This window comes from Ctenopharyngodon idella, chromosome 12 (assembly GCF_019924925.1).
Source record: "Ctenopharyngodon idella isolate HZGC_01 chromosome 12, HZGC01, whole genome shotgun sequence".
Lineage (NCBI taxonomy): Eukaryota > Metazoa > Chordata > Actinopteri > Cypriniformes > Xenocyprididae > Ctenopharyngodon > Ctenopharyngodon idella.
Window position 1 is genome coordinate 3,593,615 of NC_067231.1, and position 14,558 is coordinate 3,608,172.

The window sequence follows — 14,558 nt, forward strand, 5'->3', positions numbered from 1 at the left end:
ACCGCGACCTCCGCACGCAAGACATGGGCATCTACATCTTTCACTGTAGTGAAGAGGACACCCCTGAACTTGGGGGGACGCCGGGCGAACTGAATCGCATAGCCGAGCCTGACGGTCCGAATGAGCCAGCGAGACGGCCTGGGGAGCGCTAGCCAGGCACTCAGAGACCGAACAAGCGGGACCAAAGGGACCGCAGGCGTACCCGCAGTGGGGCAGCGAGGTGGAAGCCAGGGACGCGGCCCGGGGGGCTCTCTTTGCGAGGCGGCCCGGAGCGGCGTCACAGTGTGATGTGCAACACTTACCTGGTTCCACGGGAGGACAGAGGGAGCGGTCAAGGCTTTGGTTACCCGCCGCTCGCTGCTGTCCGCTGGCGACAGAAGAGGGGGATGAGAGTGGTGAGGTTCTTGCCCTCCCACTGCTCTCCGAGCCCTCTTCGGACCCGGAGATGAAGGAAACTGCTCTTTTACTGAGAATTTGGGTACCGCTGGCTGTTGGGCCAGCGGCGGAACACAAACAAAAGGAAACAAAGGATTCTCCACCCGGCCCTCCTCCGGGGGAAGGAGTGGTGCGGTCACCATCTCCTGAAGAGCAGTCCCCTCCATCTCCGGGTCGCCCGTCCTAGGGCCTCTTGGACTTGGCCTTGCCGCCCTTCTTCTTGGGGGCGGGCAGGACGGGCTGGGCACCCTGACCACGACCGGCTCCACGGCGCCGCTTGGATGACGGCTGCTGCTGGGGCGCGGGAGCGGGGGCGGCCGCGGGAGGGCGCCCTCGGCGACGAGCAGTCTGAGGGGCCGCGGGCGGTGGAGGTGCAGCAGCTGACCGCCTCGGCAGGATGTGACTGATCGCCTCAGACTGCTTCTGTACAGCCGAGAACTGCTGGGCAAAGTTCTCGACCGCGTCGCCGAAGAGGCCGGTCTGGGACACGGGGGAATTAAGAAACCTGACTTTGTCGGTATCCCTCATGTCCGCAAGACACAGCCAGAGATGGCGCTCCTGGACCACTAGCGTGGACATCGCACGACCCACAGACCGCGCCGTGACCTTCGTCGCACGAAGCGCGAGGTCCGTCGCGGCCCGAAGCTCCTGAAGAACTTGTGGGTCATGACCACCCTCGTGCAGGTCCTTCAGTGCCTTGGCCTGATGGACCTGCAGCAACGCCATAGCGTGCAAGGCAGAGGCGGCTTCCCCACAGGCCTGATAAGCCTTGCCGGTAAGGTCCGACGAGTACTTACAGGCCCGGGAAGGGAGAGACGGCTCCCCCCGCCAGGTGGAGTTAGGGCACAGTTGCATAGCAACGGCCCGTTCCACAGGGGGTATGCGCGTATAACCCTTAGCCGCCCCGCCATCAAGGGTGGTGAGGGAGGAGGACCCACCGACACGGTTTCGGGCAGTAAAAGGTGCCGTCCATGTGCCAGTGAGTTCTTCATGCACCTCCGGGAAGAAAGGAACTGGGGTGGGGGGCTGAGAACCAGCCCTGGCCACCCCGAGAAACCAATCGTCCAGCCTCGAGGGTTCGGGACACGGTGGAGGATTCCACACGAGCCCAACCCTGTTGGCGGCCCGGGCAAGCATAGCCATCATTTCCGGGTCCGAATCGGGCACAGTTGTCACTCCTGAAGGAGGCAGCTGCGCCGAATCATCATCCCCCGAAGTATCAGGCTCACCCTCCGATGCAGCGATCGACATCCTATCATCTTGGGGAGCTCCGAAGGATACGGATGGTACGCACCTCTGGGGTGGTCCACCGCGCTCCCCCGGCAGCTCTACTGGCTGCGGAGTGCAGGAGGGATGAGGGTTCCTAGGGGGTTGGTTCCCCGAAGGAAGCGCGCTCACCGTGATCCTCAGATCACCAGCACCGCTGCCCGCAGCAACCCTCTGAGGAGGATTGGAACGAGGCAACGGCACCGGGACTCCGCCCCTTTGCAGGAACTGGAGTCTAGATCGCAACTCCGAGATGGTCATCTTCCCACAATGGGTGCATGACTCATCCACAAACGCCGCTTCAGCGTGACTTAAGCCCAGGCACGCGATACAGCGTTGGTGACCATCCCGCGGTGATAGATAACGACCGCATCCAGAAACACACAAGTAGAACGACATCTTTAAAAAGACGCGAATCTACTTGTGTAAGCTCTTTTAGGGACTCGCTCTTTACGTGCCGAAGCACGCAGGGGAAAAAGCCGCAGCAACACAGACAGGGAAGTAGTGCAGCCTGTCGTGTGCACTCCCTCCTCACAACCGTCTCACCAGCTGTCAGAACAGCTTTTTAGCGCTCCAAGCGCACCGCTCTACCAGCCGTGAGAACGGCTCTGAATTTGCTCCTCGGCAACACAAAGGAAGGAGACCGGCCCGCTGCAGTGCTGTCCGCCTGCACAACAGAGAAGTCCCGCAACGGCTCGTCTTTCTAGTTTGATGCACTCCGTAGTAACCCTGAGGTTCGGCTCCGAAGCGAAAAGCTGAAGATGCAACGCACCTGCTGCTCGTTATATACACGCGCTGCGAGGCGAGCAGCTGATGCATATGATTGCATGCCAATGTGCATTGGCTCGTTGTAGTTACACTCGAAGTAGATTGGCCTCTCTAGCGAGATTCCTATTCGTCGGTCTGTCCGACGTACGTCGAACGTGACCGACTGAATGGGAACTACTGAGAACTACTTTCTTTCTTTCCTTCTTTTTAAAGATTTCTGGCTGTAAAAACAAGAACATGGAGAAGCCTGTTATTACCAGTTTTACATTGTTGGACGTTATTAAAAATCATCCTGTGGTGGTGAGGACACTTTTTAAATTTAGTTTTGTTTTACCTCATTATTTTTCCACAATTTATTTGTAGTATATGTTAAACATACATCAATGAAACTCTGTCTCTCTCTCTCTCTCTCTCTCTCTCTCTATGTGTGTGGGTGTGTGTGTGTGTGTGTGTCAGAACTGCTCTGTGGCGGTGTGTGCCGTGTTCAGCTGTGACATCACTCTCATAAAGAATGAATGGAAACTCTATAATATATCTGGCAATGTGAGCTCTGGATGGATAGAGCAGGTATCTGACTTTTAAAGCAAATTCAAATCACAGAACATATATATAATATATATATATATATATATTAGGGCTGTCATCGTTAACGTGTTAACGCATGTGATTAATTCAAATCCTTAATGCGTTAAAATAAGTTAACACATTTAACGCAAAAAAAAAAAAAAAAAAAAAAAATGAAGCATGTGAAATTGTGCCATAATGTAATTTACGTCACGCAGTTAGATGATCTTAAAGAACATGCTGATTATATCAGAGATGGCAGAGAGAATTATTCATTCCAGTGTCTGTTTCGCTTTAGAACACGAACTCTCTGTCATATTCTGTCATCTGAAGATCGCGAGCCCTCTCGCATCGCACTGTTCCTGTCTGAACGGAATGTCGAAACATCCCACCGCTTTATGGCCAGATGATATGCAAACTATGTTTCTCGGCTGGATAAAGCAAACCAGTTTCTTGCTAAGAAAGTTTTGATGGATAAGGATTGCAATCAAAGTAAAGACGATTGCGGCGACATACAGGAGTTGTACATTAAGCACGCGCGAGTCCGTTATATTGATGCGCAAACAAATCATGTATGAGCGCTATCGACGCACTGATCGCACATTGTATTTATGCACAGAAATATTTCAGTACATTCACGTTGTTTTCACACACATTCAGGATAATGTTTGGATTTGTCCTGTGCATGTTACTGTGCACTTTAATATATATGCAGGTCAAGGCGGTTGGTTTAGTTTTTTTTTTGGCGTCTCCATGTGGTCCTGTTCAGTATCGCAACTTGACTAAAATGTAAACAAGCTCTTTGCTGTTGCACATATTATACACTGTGAATTCTGAAACGTTTTTTTTGCTGTCATTTTTTTATGGGTGCTTTGGTGTACATACATGTATGAATTATATGAAATCATATTATTTGGTTATTTGGTGTCCTTTTTTGGAAAGACATCTAAATTTACCTTGAAAAAAGCTGAAAAATACAGTTTTGTGAAAATCACACTTCAATCTGATGATTTACTTTGCTGGATATAGGCAATGATGGCCAAATGGACATGTTAAACAAGATAAATGGTGTATACTTAATTTCACGATAAGTGTGTGATTAATCGCGATAAAAAAAAAATGAATCTATTGACAGCCCTAAAATATATATATATATATATTCATAATTGTTTGATCATTTCTTATTGTCATGATCTGTGTCTCTCTTAGACTGGACTCAGAGCTGCTGTGTTTGAGTTGGTCAGTTCAACATCTCTGGATTATGACAAGAGCAAATATATTTTCTTTTCCTCTGATCCTCAACGCACTGCACCGTCTCTCCAGGTGATTCAGTGATCGTTCACGTCAAGTCTCATGACTGTAAAAAGAGCTCTCAAAACACTGCTCTGTTTTTATAGCTTATGATTTGTTCATTTGATCTGTTTTATTCTTATTTTTTCACACCACATAATTTTTCTCTTTTTGATTCTTGCAAATATATTGAAATTTGCACTTACAATGTTTTTTACACATATACGTCCTGTGCATATGTGTGTGTGCTTTACTTTGTACAAGTGTGTTTTCATAGTAAGGAAGTCACAGTATTTTTCTTTATTTCTTTATAAAGAAATGCCACAGAGACAAAAGTACTTACACTACTGTTCAAAAGTTTTTTATGTTTTCAAAAGTCTCTTATGCTCACCTAGACTGCATTTATTTGACCAAAAAGAGACAAGGATGTGGATCATACACACACTAAAACAGATGCATTATAACAAAAGATTGTACATAGTTATTAAATAATCATGTTTAATCTTGCTTAGTTAGGCTGTACGTGTCATCCTTTGCTCTAACCTATTCAAGTGTCCAGTGACAGAATTGAAATGTCATATTTATCATTTAATTCAGTGTAGTAATATAATTCACAAATAGTATTTATCAATTATTTAACCCAAATTATGATCTATTATAATTAATTATAATCTATTATAATTATCTATTGTTCGGCATGGAACATCTGTGTGGGAGGAAGGAGGAGGTCTTCCTGTTACAATGAGATCACTTCTGACTGCACTAAAAATTCACTTGCTCACATTTTTCCACTTTGTAGATTAACACTCAAGTGGAGGTGTATGAGGAGGCGAACCTGACCAAAGAGATCATTGGAGGGGTGATAGGAGGACTGCTGCTACTGGCTCTCATCGCAGCGGCCCTCTATAAGGTATATCGCCTTCATAAAATCAGTTTCAGTCCCTGACACTTTCACCTTTCTACACAATCTATATTTTTTTAATGCTTACAGCATATTACTGCATATTTTCTCTCTTTACAAGGCTGGGTTCTTCAAAAGCCAGTACAAGCAGATGCTGCAGGAGGCGCAGGGCGATGCAGGAGGAGAGCCAAACATGACACAATAATGTGCACTCAAACAGTTATAAGATATAAGTACTGATCGTGTTTTGTTTTGTATCAGTGAGCACAACGAGTTACAAAAGTATTTATAAATATTTGACTTCCTTCTTTGTTATGAAAACTGATAATGACTGAGTATAAACTGTAGCAGAAATATTAGAAATATTGGAGGATCTTTTTATCACTGTCTTTGAGATGTTTTCTATGGAAGCTTGTTTCCACCACAGAATAAAAAAAAAAAAAAAAAAAAAAAAAATACAAAAGGTAATTTCAACTTTTTATCTCACAATTCCAACTTTTGTAACGCAATTCAGAGAAAAAAAGTTACAGTTACGAGAAATAAAATCCAGTTCTGAGGAAAAATTGCAATTCCATCATAATTCTGACTTTTAATTTGCAATTGCGAGTTTATATATCGTAATTCAGAGAAAAAAAGTCAGAATTGTGAGATATAAACTTGTAATTCTGAGAAAAAAAAGACATAATTGTGAGACATAAAAGTTTGCAGTTACCTTTTTTTATTTGTTATTGAGTGGCGTAAACAAGCTTCCATAGTTACATCATCGCGTTTCTTCAGATTTTTATAATAGGGATTTGCACTGGGTGCAAATTTAATGTTTTCTGCTTTATATAAAAATGTTGTTTAATTGGCTTTTTTTTTTTTTTTTTTGGCACCTGTTGGAAAGGAAATTAAAATAAATTTAAATTAAATAATTTAGGCATTATCCATTACACTTATTTTTGTGTCATTATTTATATGCATACCTTAATTTGTATTTTAAATAAAAATTTGAGTATGAACAGAAGTCAGAAAATTCTGTGATTTGGGGTGTTTGTGAGGCTGAGGTGTCAGATTCAATTGCAGCAAACCCAACAGATACCTAAAACCTTTTGCCGGTTTATTTATTTATTTTTTATAAATCAATGTAGAAAGACATTAGAATGTGCTGAAAACTTGGAATAGATAAACACTCAATGCAAAGTCCCATATTTCCTTATATTTTATAGCCTAAACCTAAATCAACACCATGAACAATATAAAAGTGAATATAGAAGTGAATTATTAAACTATTGTTACAGTTTACTTGGTGACATAATAAATAAATCACTTACAACTTTGAAAATATGTACTGGAAAAAAAAAGTTCCAGTTGGCCGACTCCATGTACTGGGGGAAAAAAAAAGTTAAAATGTTGTTCAAGATGTGAAGAACATGCAAAAATGCATCCTATGGGTGTAAATGGCTCCTGTTGCCATGTAGATAAGGGGAGCTCAGAAAACTTTGTGCTGCTCTAGGTAGTGTTGTGCTGCATCCTTCTTCAGAAGAATTACAACAGGATATCAACATTAGTAAAAAGTGGCAGAAGTGCCTAGTCATGCAACGTACTGCAAATATTACGATCTGACAATGTAACCAGTTTCATCCTAGTGTGTCATCTGCAGATCACTGTGATATTTATGGCTTAGGGTATTTGAGAGTGTGCTAACTTTGGCCTTTTTTAGTTATTTTAAACAGGCTGCTGTATTCTTTGTTGTTGTTGGGATGATTCAGATTCAGACTCTGATCCCACACTACTGCAAGTTTCCATAACTCTGGATGGCCTCCTACGCTCCACACTTCTTTAGAGATCTGGTTAGCAACTGAAACAATTGCTGTAACTCATTATTCTCCCTCTGCAATTTAAGTCATCATTAATTCACCAGGTGTAAATGGGTACGTGTCTCCCTCATCTACTTGTGATCCGATCGACCAAACGCATGTAACCATGGTTTCCTGAGAATAGTGAACGAGACGCTGCGTCCCCTATATAGGGGTTGCTATGGGGAATGCCTTTGCTATGCCAGGTGTCTGAAACATGAGTATAAACACGACAATGAACTTGACATTGGCCGGCGGCAGCCTATGACGTCACACAGGTGCGACCTGCGAATAATGTCATCCACTTCTTGTCTGAAGGAGACCAGAGCAGGAATGCCTGAAGCATGGCAAAGGGACGCAGCGTCTTGTTCCCTATTCTCAGGGAACCATGGTTACATGCGTAACCTGAGACGTTCCCTTTCAAAAGGGAACTTGTGCTGAATCCCCTAGGGGTCACTATGGGGAACGGAATACCCATGCTGCCATGCTGAAGGGATGAGTGCCTTAATGGCTGTGCTAAGTCAAAGACTCAAAGAGTCTTCATCCCTAGGGCGCACTAGTGACAATCACAGGTCAGAGCTTCTCAAGAACGGAGGCCTCAAAAAAGGATCTCTAAGAGGAAGCCTAACTATGTTCATACTCAGGCCAGTTTCAAAAGAAAATGCTTTGAGCTGGTCCACGAAGCTTCGCAGAGTGGAGGCCTAAATCACATCTCCTGGATTGAGAGGAGGCCTAACAGACTCTAACGGTCCAGGGAAGTGTAACGGGTTATATTACTTATAATTTAGTTCTTCACTTTTATGGACCAATTAGGAAAATCAGAAGATTCGTATGATCGACTACGGAGGTAGAGGGTAATTGCTGAAGGAACGACAGGAGACCACAATTAAGGTGAGTACGTAGATTTTTTATAAATGTTCCCTTAAATGCCGGCCTTTCCCCTTTTTGAAAGTAAACAATAAAATAAATAAAAAGCAATTCAAAGTGAGTTACGTCAATTCGATGAAAAGAAATAAAAGAACAAGTCACTTAAGAGCAAATCACTGTCAGTTTCACACTAGAATAGTATGAATACAATAGAAAACAATAGAATGACAACAATTTGTCCAGATTCAACAACATTTTTGTGATATCACGCACACGTCGCCGACCAGTTCAATTTCCAAATGTTCAATAACTGATATCAGTTCCTTCTTCTAGTTATCTCAGACAGTTTCAGTCCCGTATGGAGAAAACACAGTCTCTATGCAGGAATAGTTTTACCTTGAGCAGGGGAAAAAAAAAAAATGAAATCACGATACTCTCCTGGTCCTATAGGATGAATTTTCTTCTTTCTTTTCCAGTGTCCGAATAGGTTGGCTCGCCATCAAAGAAAATCAATCTCCCCTCAGGAAAAAAACCTGACCTGTTTAAAAGGTCAGAAATGCATGACTGCATTTAGTCAACAATAGCATCACATCAGGTAAGTATCTCCACATACCAATAAATTAACATATAAAGTAATGATTTCAATGTTTTACAATATTACATTGCTAATAAACATACATCTCTTTTCAGGCACGTGTGTATTACCCCGACATGCACGTGAAGCGTGCACGTGAAAAAGAACGACACTGCATGAGAACAACTGATTATCCAAAGATACAACATAAATCACACATATGACCATAATAAACAAAATAAACAACTTCTTTCCTTACAAAATAAGTGTTGTTTTCTTATTTAAACATTAAACTCAGCATACTTGCATAAATTGAACTCACCACATCCAGATAATCACTTCCCAGTAATACAATGATGTAATTCACCCATCGATAGTCACAGGAGTAAAATAACAACTGAATCCACTCAATATTCTCCTCTTTCAACTGACTTGAGTTTTAAACACTATTTTCAAAGTTTTACTCCGTTATTTCTACTTTCTTGATAGCTAAATCTAGCGAATTTCTTTCCCGTCTTCTTCCTTCTTAGGTCTTGCGCAATCTGCCGCATCAGCAAGTGGGCAGTCCATATCAAAAGAACTCTGATTGGATGAAACTATAACTTGTTTAAATATTACAAATTATTTTTGTCACACAATTTATTTTATTTTAAGTATTTATTAATATCGCCAATCTTCAATTATTTACTTTTCTGAACCTCATACATTTATATTAATATATATATTTAACCCTTAATTAGTCTGGGTTACAGAAGCTCAAAGAGAGCCTAACTACCTAGCACAGTATTTCCTACCGCCTAGCCGAGCTCTAGGAGCGGAGGCCTCAGCATAACGACTCTCATATTGAGAGGAGGACTGACAACGACCAACACTTTAGGATATTTGATGAGGAGCTGAAAGAGTGCCTGCAACCCGTAACTCATATCCAGCAGAGCTCTATAGATCGGAGGCCTCAAGAAAGAGAACTCAAAAGAGAGGAGACCTGACGACGCTCATTATAGCCAAGGAGGCTCACAGAGAGCCTGACGACTTAGCGAAAAGGTAGTCGAGCTCTAGGAGCAGAGGCCTTAACATAACGACTCTCCTATCAAGAGGTGGCCTAACAACGTTCCACACTCAGGAAAAGCTTGCGAGGAGGCTCAAAGGAGAGCCTGAGACCCGTGACTGATATCCAGACTGAGCTCTAGAGAGCAGAGGCCTTAAAAAAGGTTCTCAAGATAAGGGGAGGCCTGACAACGCTCATAATAGCCAATGAGGCTCAAGGGAGCCTAACAACTAAAGAAATCAATAAAGCCAAGCTCAAGGAGCAGAGGCCTCATCATAACGACTCTCTAACTGAGAGGAGGCCTAAACAACATTCCATAGTCAGGATATCCCATGAGGAGGCTCACAGAGAGCCAGCGACCAGTAAATGCTAACCTGGCAGAGCTCTAGAGAGCAGAGGCCTAGATAAAACAACTCTAAAAATGAGAGGAGGCCTGGGAACGCTCAAATTAACCAAGGAGGCTCACAGAGAGCCTGACGACTTAGCTAATAAAACCGAGCTCTAGGAGCTGAGGCCCCAGCATAACGACTCTCCTATCAAGAAGAGGCCTAACAACATTTCACACTCAGGAAAGGCTTGCGAGGATGCTCAAAGAGAGCCTGCGACCCGCATCTGATATCCAGACGGGGTTCTAGAGAGCGGAGGCCTCAAAGGTGACTAAAAAAGAGAGAAGGCCTGACGACGCTCATATTGGCCAAGGAGGCTCAGAGAGAGCCTGGCAACTTAGCAAATAAAGACTTCAATAAAAGCCGAGCTCTAGGAGCGGAGGCCTCATTATAACGACTCTCTAAATGAGAGGAGGCCTTAACAACGTTCCACAATCAGGATATCCCACGAGGAGGCTCACAGAGAGCCTGTGACCCGTGAATGCTAACCTGGCGGAGCTCTAGATAGCGAAGGCCCAGATAAAACAACACTGTAAAACGAGAGGAGGCCTGGCGACGCTCATATTAGCCAAGGAGGCTCACAGAGAGCCTGACGACTTAGCCAAAATATAACCGAGCTCTGAGAGCGGAGGCCTCAGCATAACGACTCTCCTATCGAGAGGAGGCCTAACAACGATCCACACTCAGGAAAACCTGCGAGGAGGCTCGCAGAGAGCCTGCAACCCGCAACTGATATCCAGGCAGAGCTTTAGAGAGCGGAGGCCTCAAAAATAAAAAAGGTAACTCTCTAAATGAGAGGAAGCCTGACAACGCTCATATTAGCCAAGGAGGCTCACAGACAGCCTGACAATTTAGCTAATAATAACCGAGCTCTAGGAGCAGAGGCCTCAGCATAACGACTCTCATATAGAGAGGAGGCCTTAACAACATTCCACACACAAGATATCCAACGAGGAGGCTCATAGAGAGCCTACACCTGGTGGAGCTCAGATAGCGGAGGCCTCCATAAAATAACTCTAAAATGAGAGGAGGCCAGACAACACCCACAGTAGCCAAGGAGGCTCAGAGAGAGCCTAGCAACTTAGCAAAAGCTCTAGGAGTGGAGGCCTCAAATGACAACTCTCTAAATCGAGAGGAGACCTAACAATGCCCAAAAACTCAGTATATCCTGCAAGGAGGCTCACAGAGAGCCTAAACTTGCATTAGATATCCAAACGGAGCTCAGGGGAGCTTAGGCCTCAGAAAAATATCACCCTTATAAAATTTTTGAAATCAGTTTTTCAGCCATCACTAGATATTGTTGAAAAGTCGTTATTTTGTTTTTTTGGCACTTTATAATATTAAGGTTGAGCCACTGTACTCACATGAACTGTTTTAAATATGTCTTTAGTATCTTGCTGGGCATCTGAAAGTGTTAATTATGTTGCTGGCAATGCAGGCCTCACTGAGCCATCAGATTTCATCAAAAATATCTTAATTTGTGTTCCGAAGATGAACGAAGGTCTTACGGGTGTAGAATGACATGAGGGTGAGTAATAAATGACATAATTTTCATTTTTGGGTGAACTAACCCTTTAAGTGCCTTGCTCAAGGGCACCTCAGTTGTGGGTAATGAGAGTGGAAGAGAGCACTGTTCATTCACTCCCCCCACCTACATATCCTGCTGATACTTGAGACTCAAACCCACGACCTTTGGATTACAAGTCCAACTCTCTAACCATTAGGCCACAACTGCCCCTTTGTAGATTCACAGTGTGTTATGCCAAACAAACAATTCTCTGAGGCAAAAGTGAAACTAAAAGTTCATTCTCTCATGTTTTGTATTCCTGGTTTAGGGTGTTTTGTTAAACCCATTGTTCAGCTTCTGCTGGTAATCCCACATTGTATAGCGGCCTACCGGGAAAACTCCTGGTGCTCCAGATGGTCAGTCCGCGACTGGCATGGTTGATATTTGGTATTCCTGGCTTAGAGTGTTTTGTTAAACCCATTGTTCAGCTTCCGCTGGTAATGGGCACTCGTCCAACATAAGCAATGACATGCATCGCAGTCCAGAAGAGGGAGGGAAGTTAGCGAGGGAAGAGCATAAAAAAATTAAGGCTCTGTCCCAAATGGAACCCTAAGACCTGCAATTTTTTCTTCTGAATTCAGACTTTTGTGACGTAATGGCACTTTGACTGTTGGGTAGAAGTCTGCTGTCGAGCTCGCCTCAGTGCAGGCTCGGCAAAAGTGCACCTCGAGGGTGTATATTGGCCTCAGAGGGGGCGCTTGCGAGCACCCTTCTGAAACCTACAAACAAGACACCCTACGGTCTTGTGGACTTAATGGACACACATTCGGCTGCCATTGTTAGTCCACAAGGCCACAAGTGTGCATAATGTGTACCATTTGGAACAGGGCCCTCCATTCTCAAATTTATGCAAATAAGGGGCAGAAAATACAGCATGGCAGCAAATAGCTGCAGGTTTAGGTAATGGCTCATGTGTCTAAAATATGCAGATTGTGACTGGATTATTTGTGTAAATTTTATTATTTACACATTGGATACATTGCAGTTTTTATGTTAAATATTGCAGTTTTAGATGCTTTTGTTGTGAATAAACTGGCTTACAAAAGTTTATTAAACTGGCACTGTATTTTGGGCATTTAGAAAGAAAGCTTGCATCTTTCCAACTATAATCGTGTATATATGCTGATTACATTGGCTGTGTGCTGGAAAAAGCCTAGGTTAAACAGACTTTCTACAGACACCCATCATCAGCTTCAGTTAAAAATTCTTCATTTATTTGCATATTATACACATGGCAGTCCTTTGTGCTTATTACTTACAAACAGAGGTTAAAAATCTAAATCTTCTAAATACTTTTCTTGGAGAGCTCTATTGACATCTGTTTATTGACTATTTAATGAGTTCATAAACAACAATGTGGGTGATTTTTTTTTTTATTTAATTCAATAAATAAATATGTATTCTGTGTATTTAACAACTTTTTATTAAGTTTATCTTGAGCATTTATTCTCTTACACTTCATCTTTCTTGAATATGCACTCATTTCCTCTTTTTCAAATTGTTTTTCCTCTCTAGTAAGATGCTTCCACCCCTTTTTACATCTGAACCACCTCTAGGACTCTTCTCTTTCATTTATTGCCTTGACTGTCTCACCTCATGCGTCCTCCATATCTACATTTGACCGGTTACAATGGACCACAACTTCTGTATCAGATTGTACATCTTTTGTGGTAAGATATTTTTTTGTGATAAGATTTTTTCTCTTCTTGTACAATTGTAAGCTGCGAGTGGCAATAAGATACTTTAAATTTAACTAGTTACATGATCTAGCCAGGTAAAAGTTGCTTTACATTCTCTTTATACTCTTTATATTTGTTAAAAACTAAAGCTGTGAAAAATGCATTGCAGTAATCATGTTGTACATAAATAGATAGATGAGTGATTTAAAAAGAAAACTGTCAAAAGAATTATGTTTAAAGCTTTTACAGTTTTGTTTTTCTGTAGATTTACAGTTACTCAACATTCAGAAACACTGTTGATCATAAGACATTAGACACATCGAATTTTAGACAGCCTCTTGAGTTAAAAACCTTGACAATCAAAATGTTGTAGCATATGTTATATTGTGAACAGACAAATGATAGATATGAAGATGAAAAATGTCCTTTTTAGGCAAAAACAAACGGTAACACTTTATTTTAGGGTCTATTAACTAGTTGCTTATTAGCATGCATATTACTAGAATATTGGCTGTTTATTAATACTTATTAAGCACATATTAATGCCTTATTCTGCATGACCTTATTCTACATTCTTTATCCTACCCAATACCTAAACTTAACAACAAACTTACTAATTATTAATAAGCAGTAAATTAGGAGTTTATTGAGGGAAAAGTCATAGTTAATAGTGAATATGTGTTCCCTATACTAAAGTGTTACCAAACAAACAATAAGGGTGAACTTTTTTTTAAATGCCCTCTCATCTAATTCTGACTCATGTTCACACATATGTTGCACGCATTCAAACATGCATCTACAAGAATAGCACTGCAAAAACTTGAACTCAAGTCAAACTCAACTCAAATGCACCTGACAGCTTTTCATGTTCCTAATGCAAAACCATTACATTTAAGAGGAAACCAAACAAATTAAAGTTTTTTTTTATGCCTAAATGGATGTTTTATGCCTAAAAAGAGTTTTGAGTGTTTTCTTTTTCCTTTTCTTTCTTTCTTTTTTTTCTTTTTTCTTAATGGTTACAAAACATTTTTCTGTTATCTTATTACATAATTGCCTTTATTGGTGCTACACACAGTGAAATCTCCAGCAGCTGCTGAACTGGCATCTGTTACTATAGAATGTATTTTAGCATGACTGCAATGTTGTATTGACCAATCAGCAAACAGGAATGGAAATATCAATTTTATATTTCAATTGTCAAATTACAGTTTGTAGTTACTAATTCAGTCTTTTTTTTATCACTTCTGAACACTTTAGTATCTCAGTCGGTGATGGCTTTTAACATCGAGCCTGTTGCCTGGAAAACTTTCACTGCGTCTTCACAGAGTCAAAATGTTGCCTTTGGCTATAAGGTGATACAGAAAGACACAAGGTGAGA

General features: G+C 42.1%; 2 protein-coding genes and 1 long non-coding RNA gene across 4 annotated transcripts in view; 2 read left to right on the forward strand and 1 right to left on the reverse strand.

Annotated features, from left to right (window-relative positions):
• LOC127523709 (integrin alpha-X-like) overlaps positions 1-6,156 on the forward strand; it is a 29,392-nt gene extending 23,236 nt beyond the window's left edge. Inside the window, exons 26-30 of the mRNA XM_051914751.1 lie at positions 2,683-2,769; positions 2,926-3,036; positions 4,243-4,356; positions 5,123-5,233; positions 5,346-6,156. Coding sequence (XP_051770711.1) covers positions 2,683-2,769; positions 2,926-3,036; positions 4,243-4,356; positions 5,123-5,233; positions 5,346-5,429 — 507 coding nt within the window. The 3' untranslated portion in view covers positions 5,430-6,156. The remainder of the gene's footprint in view (positions 1-2,682; positions 2,770-2,925; positions 3,037-4,242; positions 4,357-5,122; positions 5,234-5,345) is intronic.
• A 1,792-nt stretch (positions 6,157-7,948) lies between these two features.
• LOC127523719 (uncharacterized) lies at positions 7,949-9,554 on the reverse strand. Its single transcript, XR_007932919.1, has 2 exons — positions 8,826-9,554; positions 7,949-8,467 (listed from the first exon to the last, which is right to left on the reverse strand). It is a non-coding gene; the product is annotated as an uncharacterized LOC127523719 (long non-coding RNA).
• A 3,450-nt stretch (positions 9,555-13,004) lies between these two features.
• The window catches only part of LOC127523707 (integrin alpha-X-like), a 56,955-nt gene continuing 55,401 nt past the window's right edge, over positions 13,005-14,558 (forward strand). The window contains exons 1-2 of one of the 2 annotated variants that reach the window (XM_051914748.1): positions 13,006-13,171; positions 14,438-14,552. In XM_051914748.1, the coding sequence (XP_051770708.1) occupies positions 13,132-13,171; positions 14,438-14,552 (155 nt within the window). In that variant the 5' untranslated portion in view covers positions 13,006-13,131. Of the gene's footprint in view, positions 13,172-14,437; positions 14,553-14,558 lie in introns of both variants that reach the window. The other variant, XM_051914747.1, reaches the window with a different exon arrangement.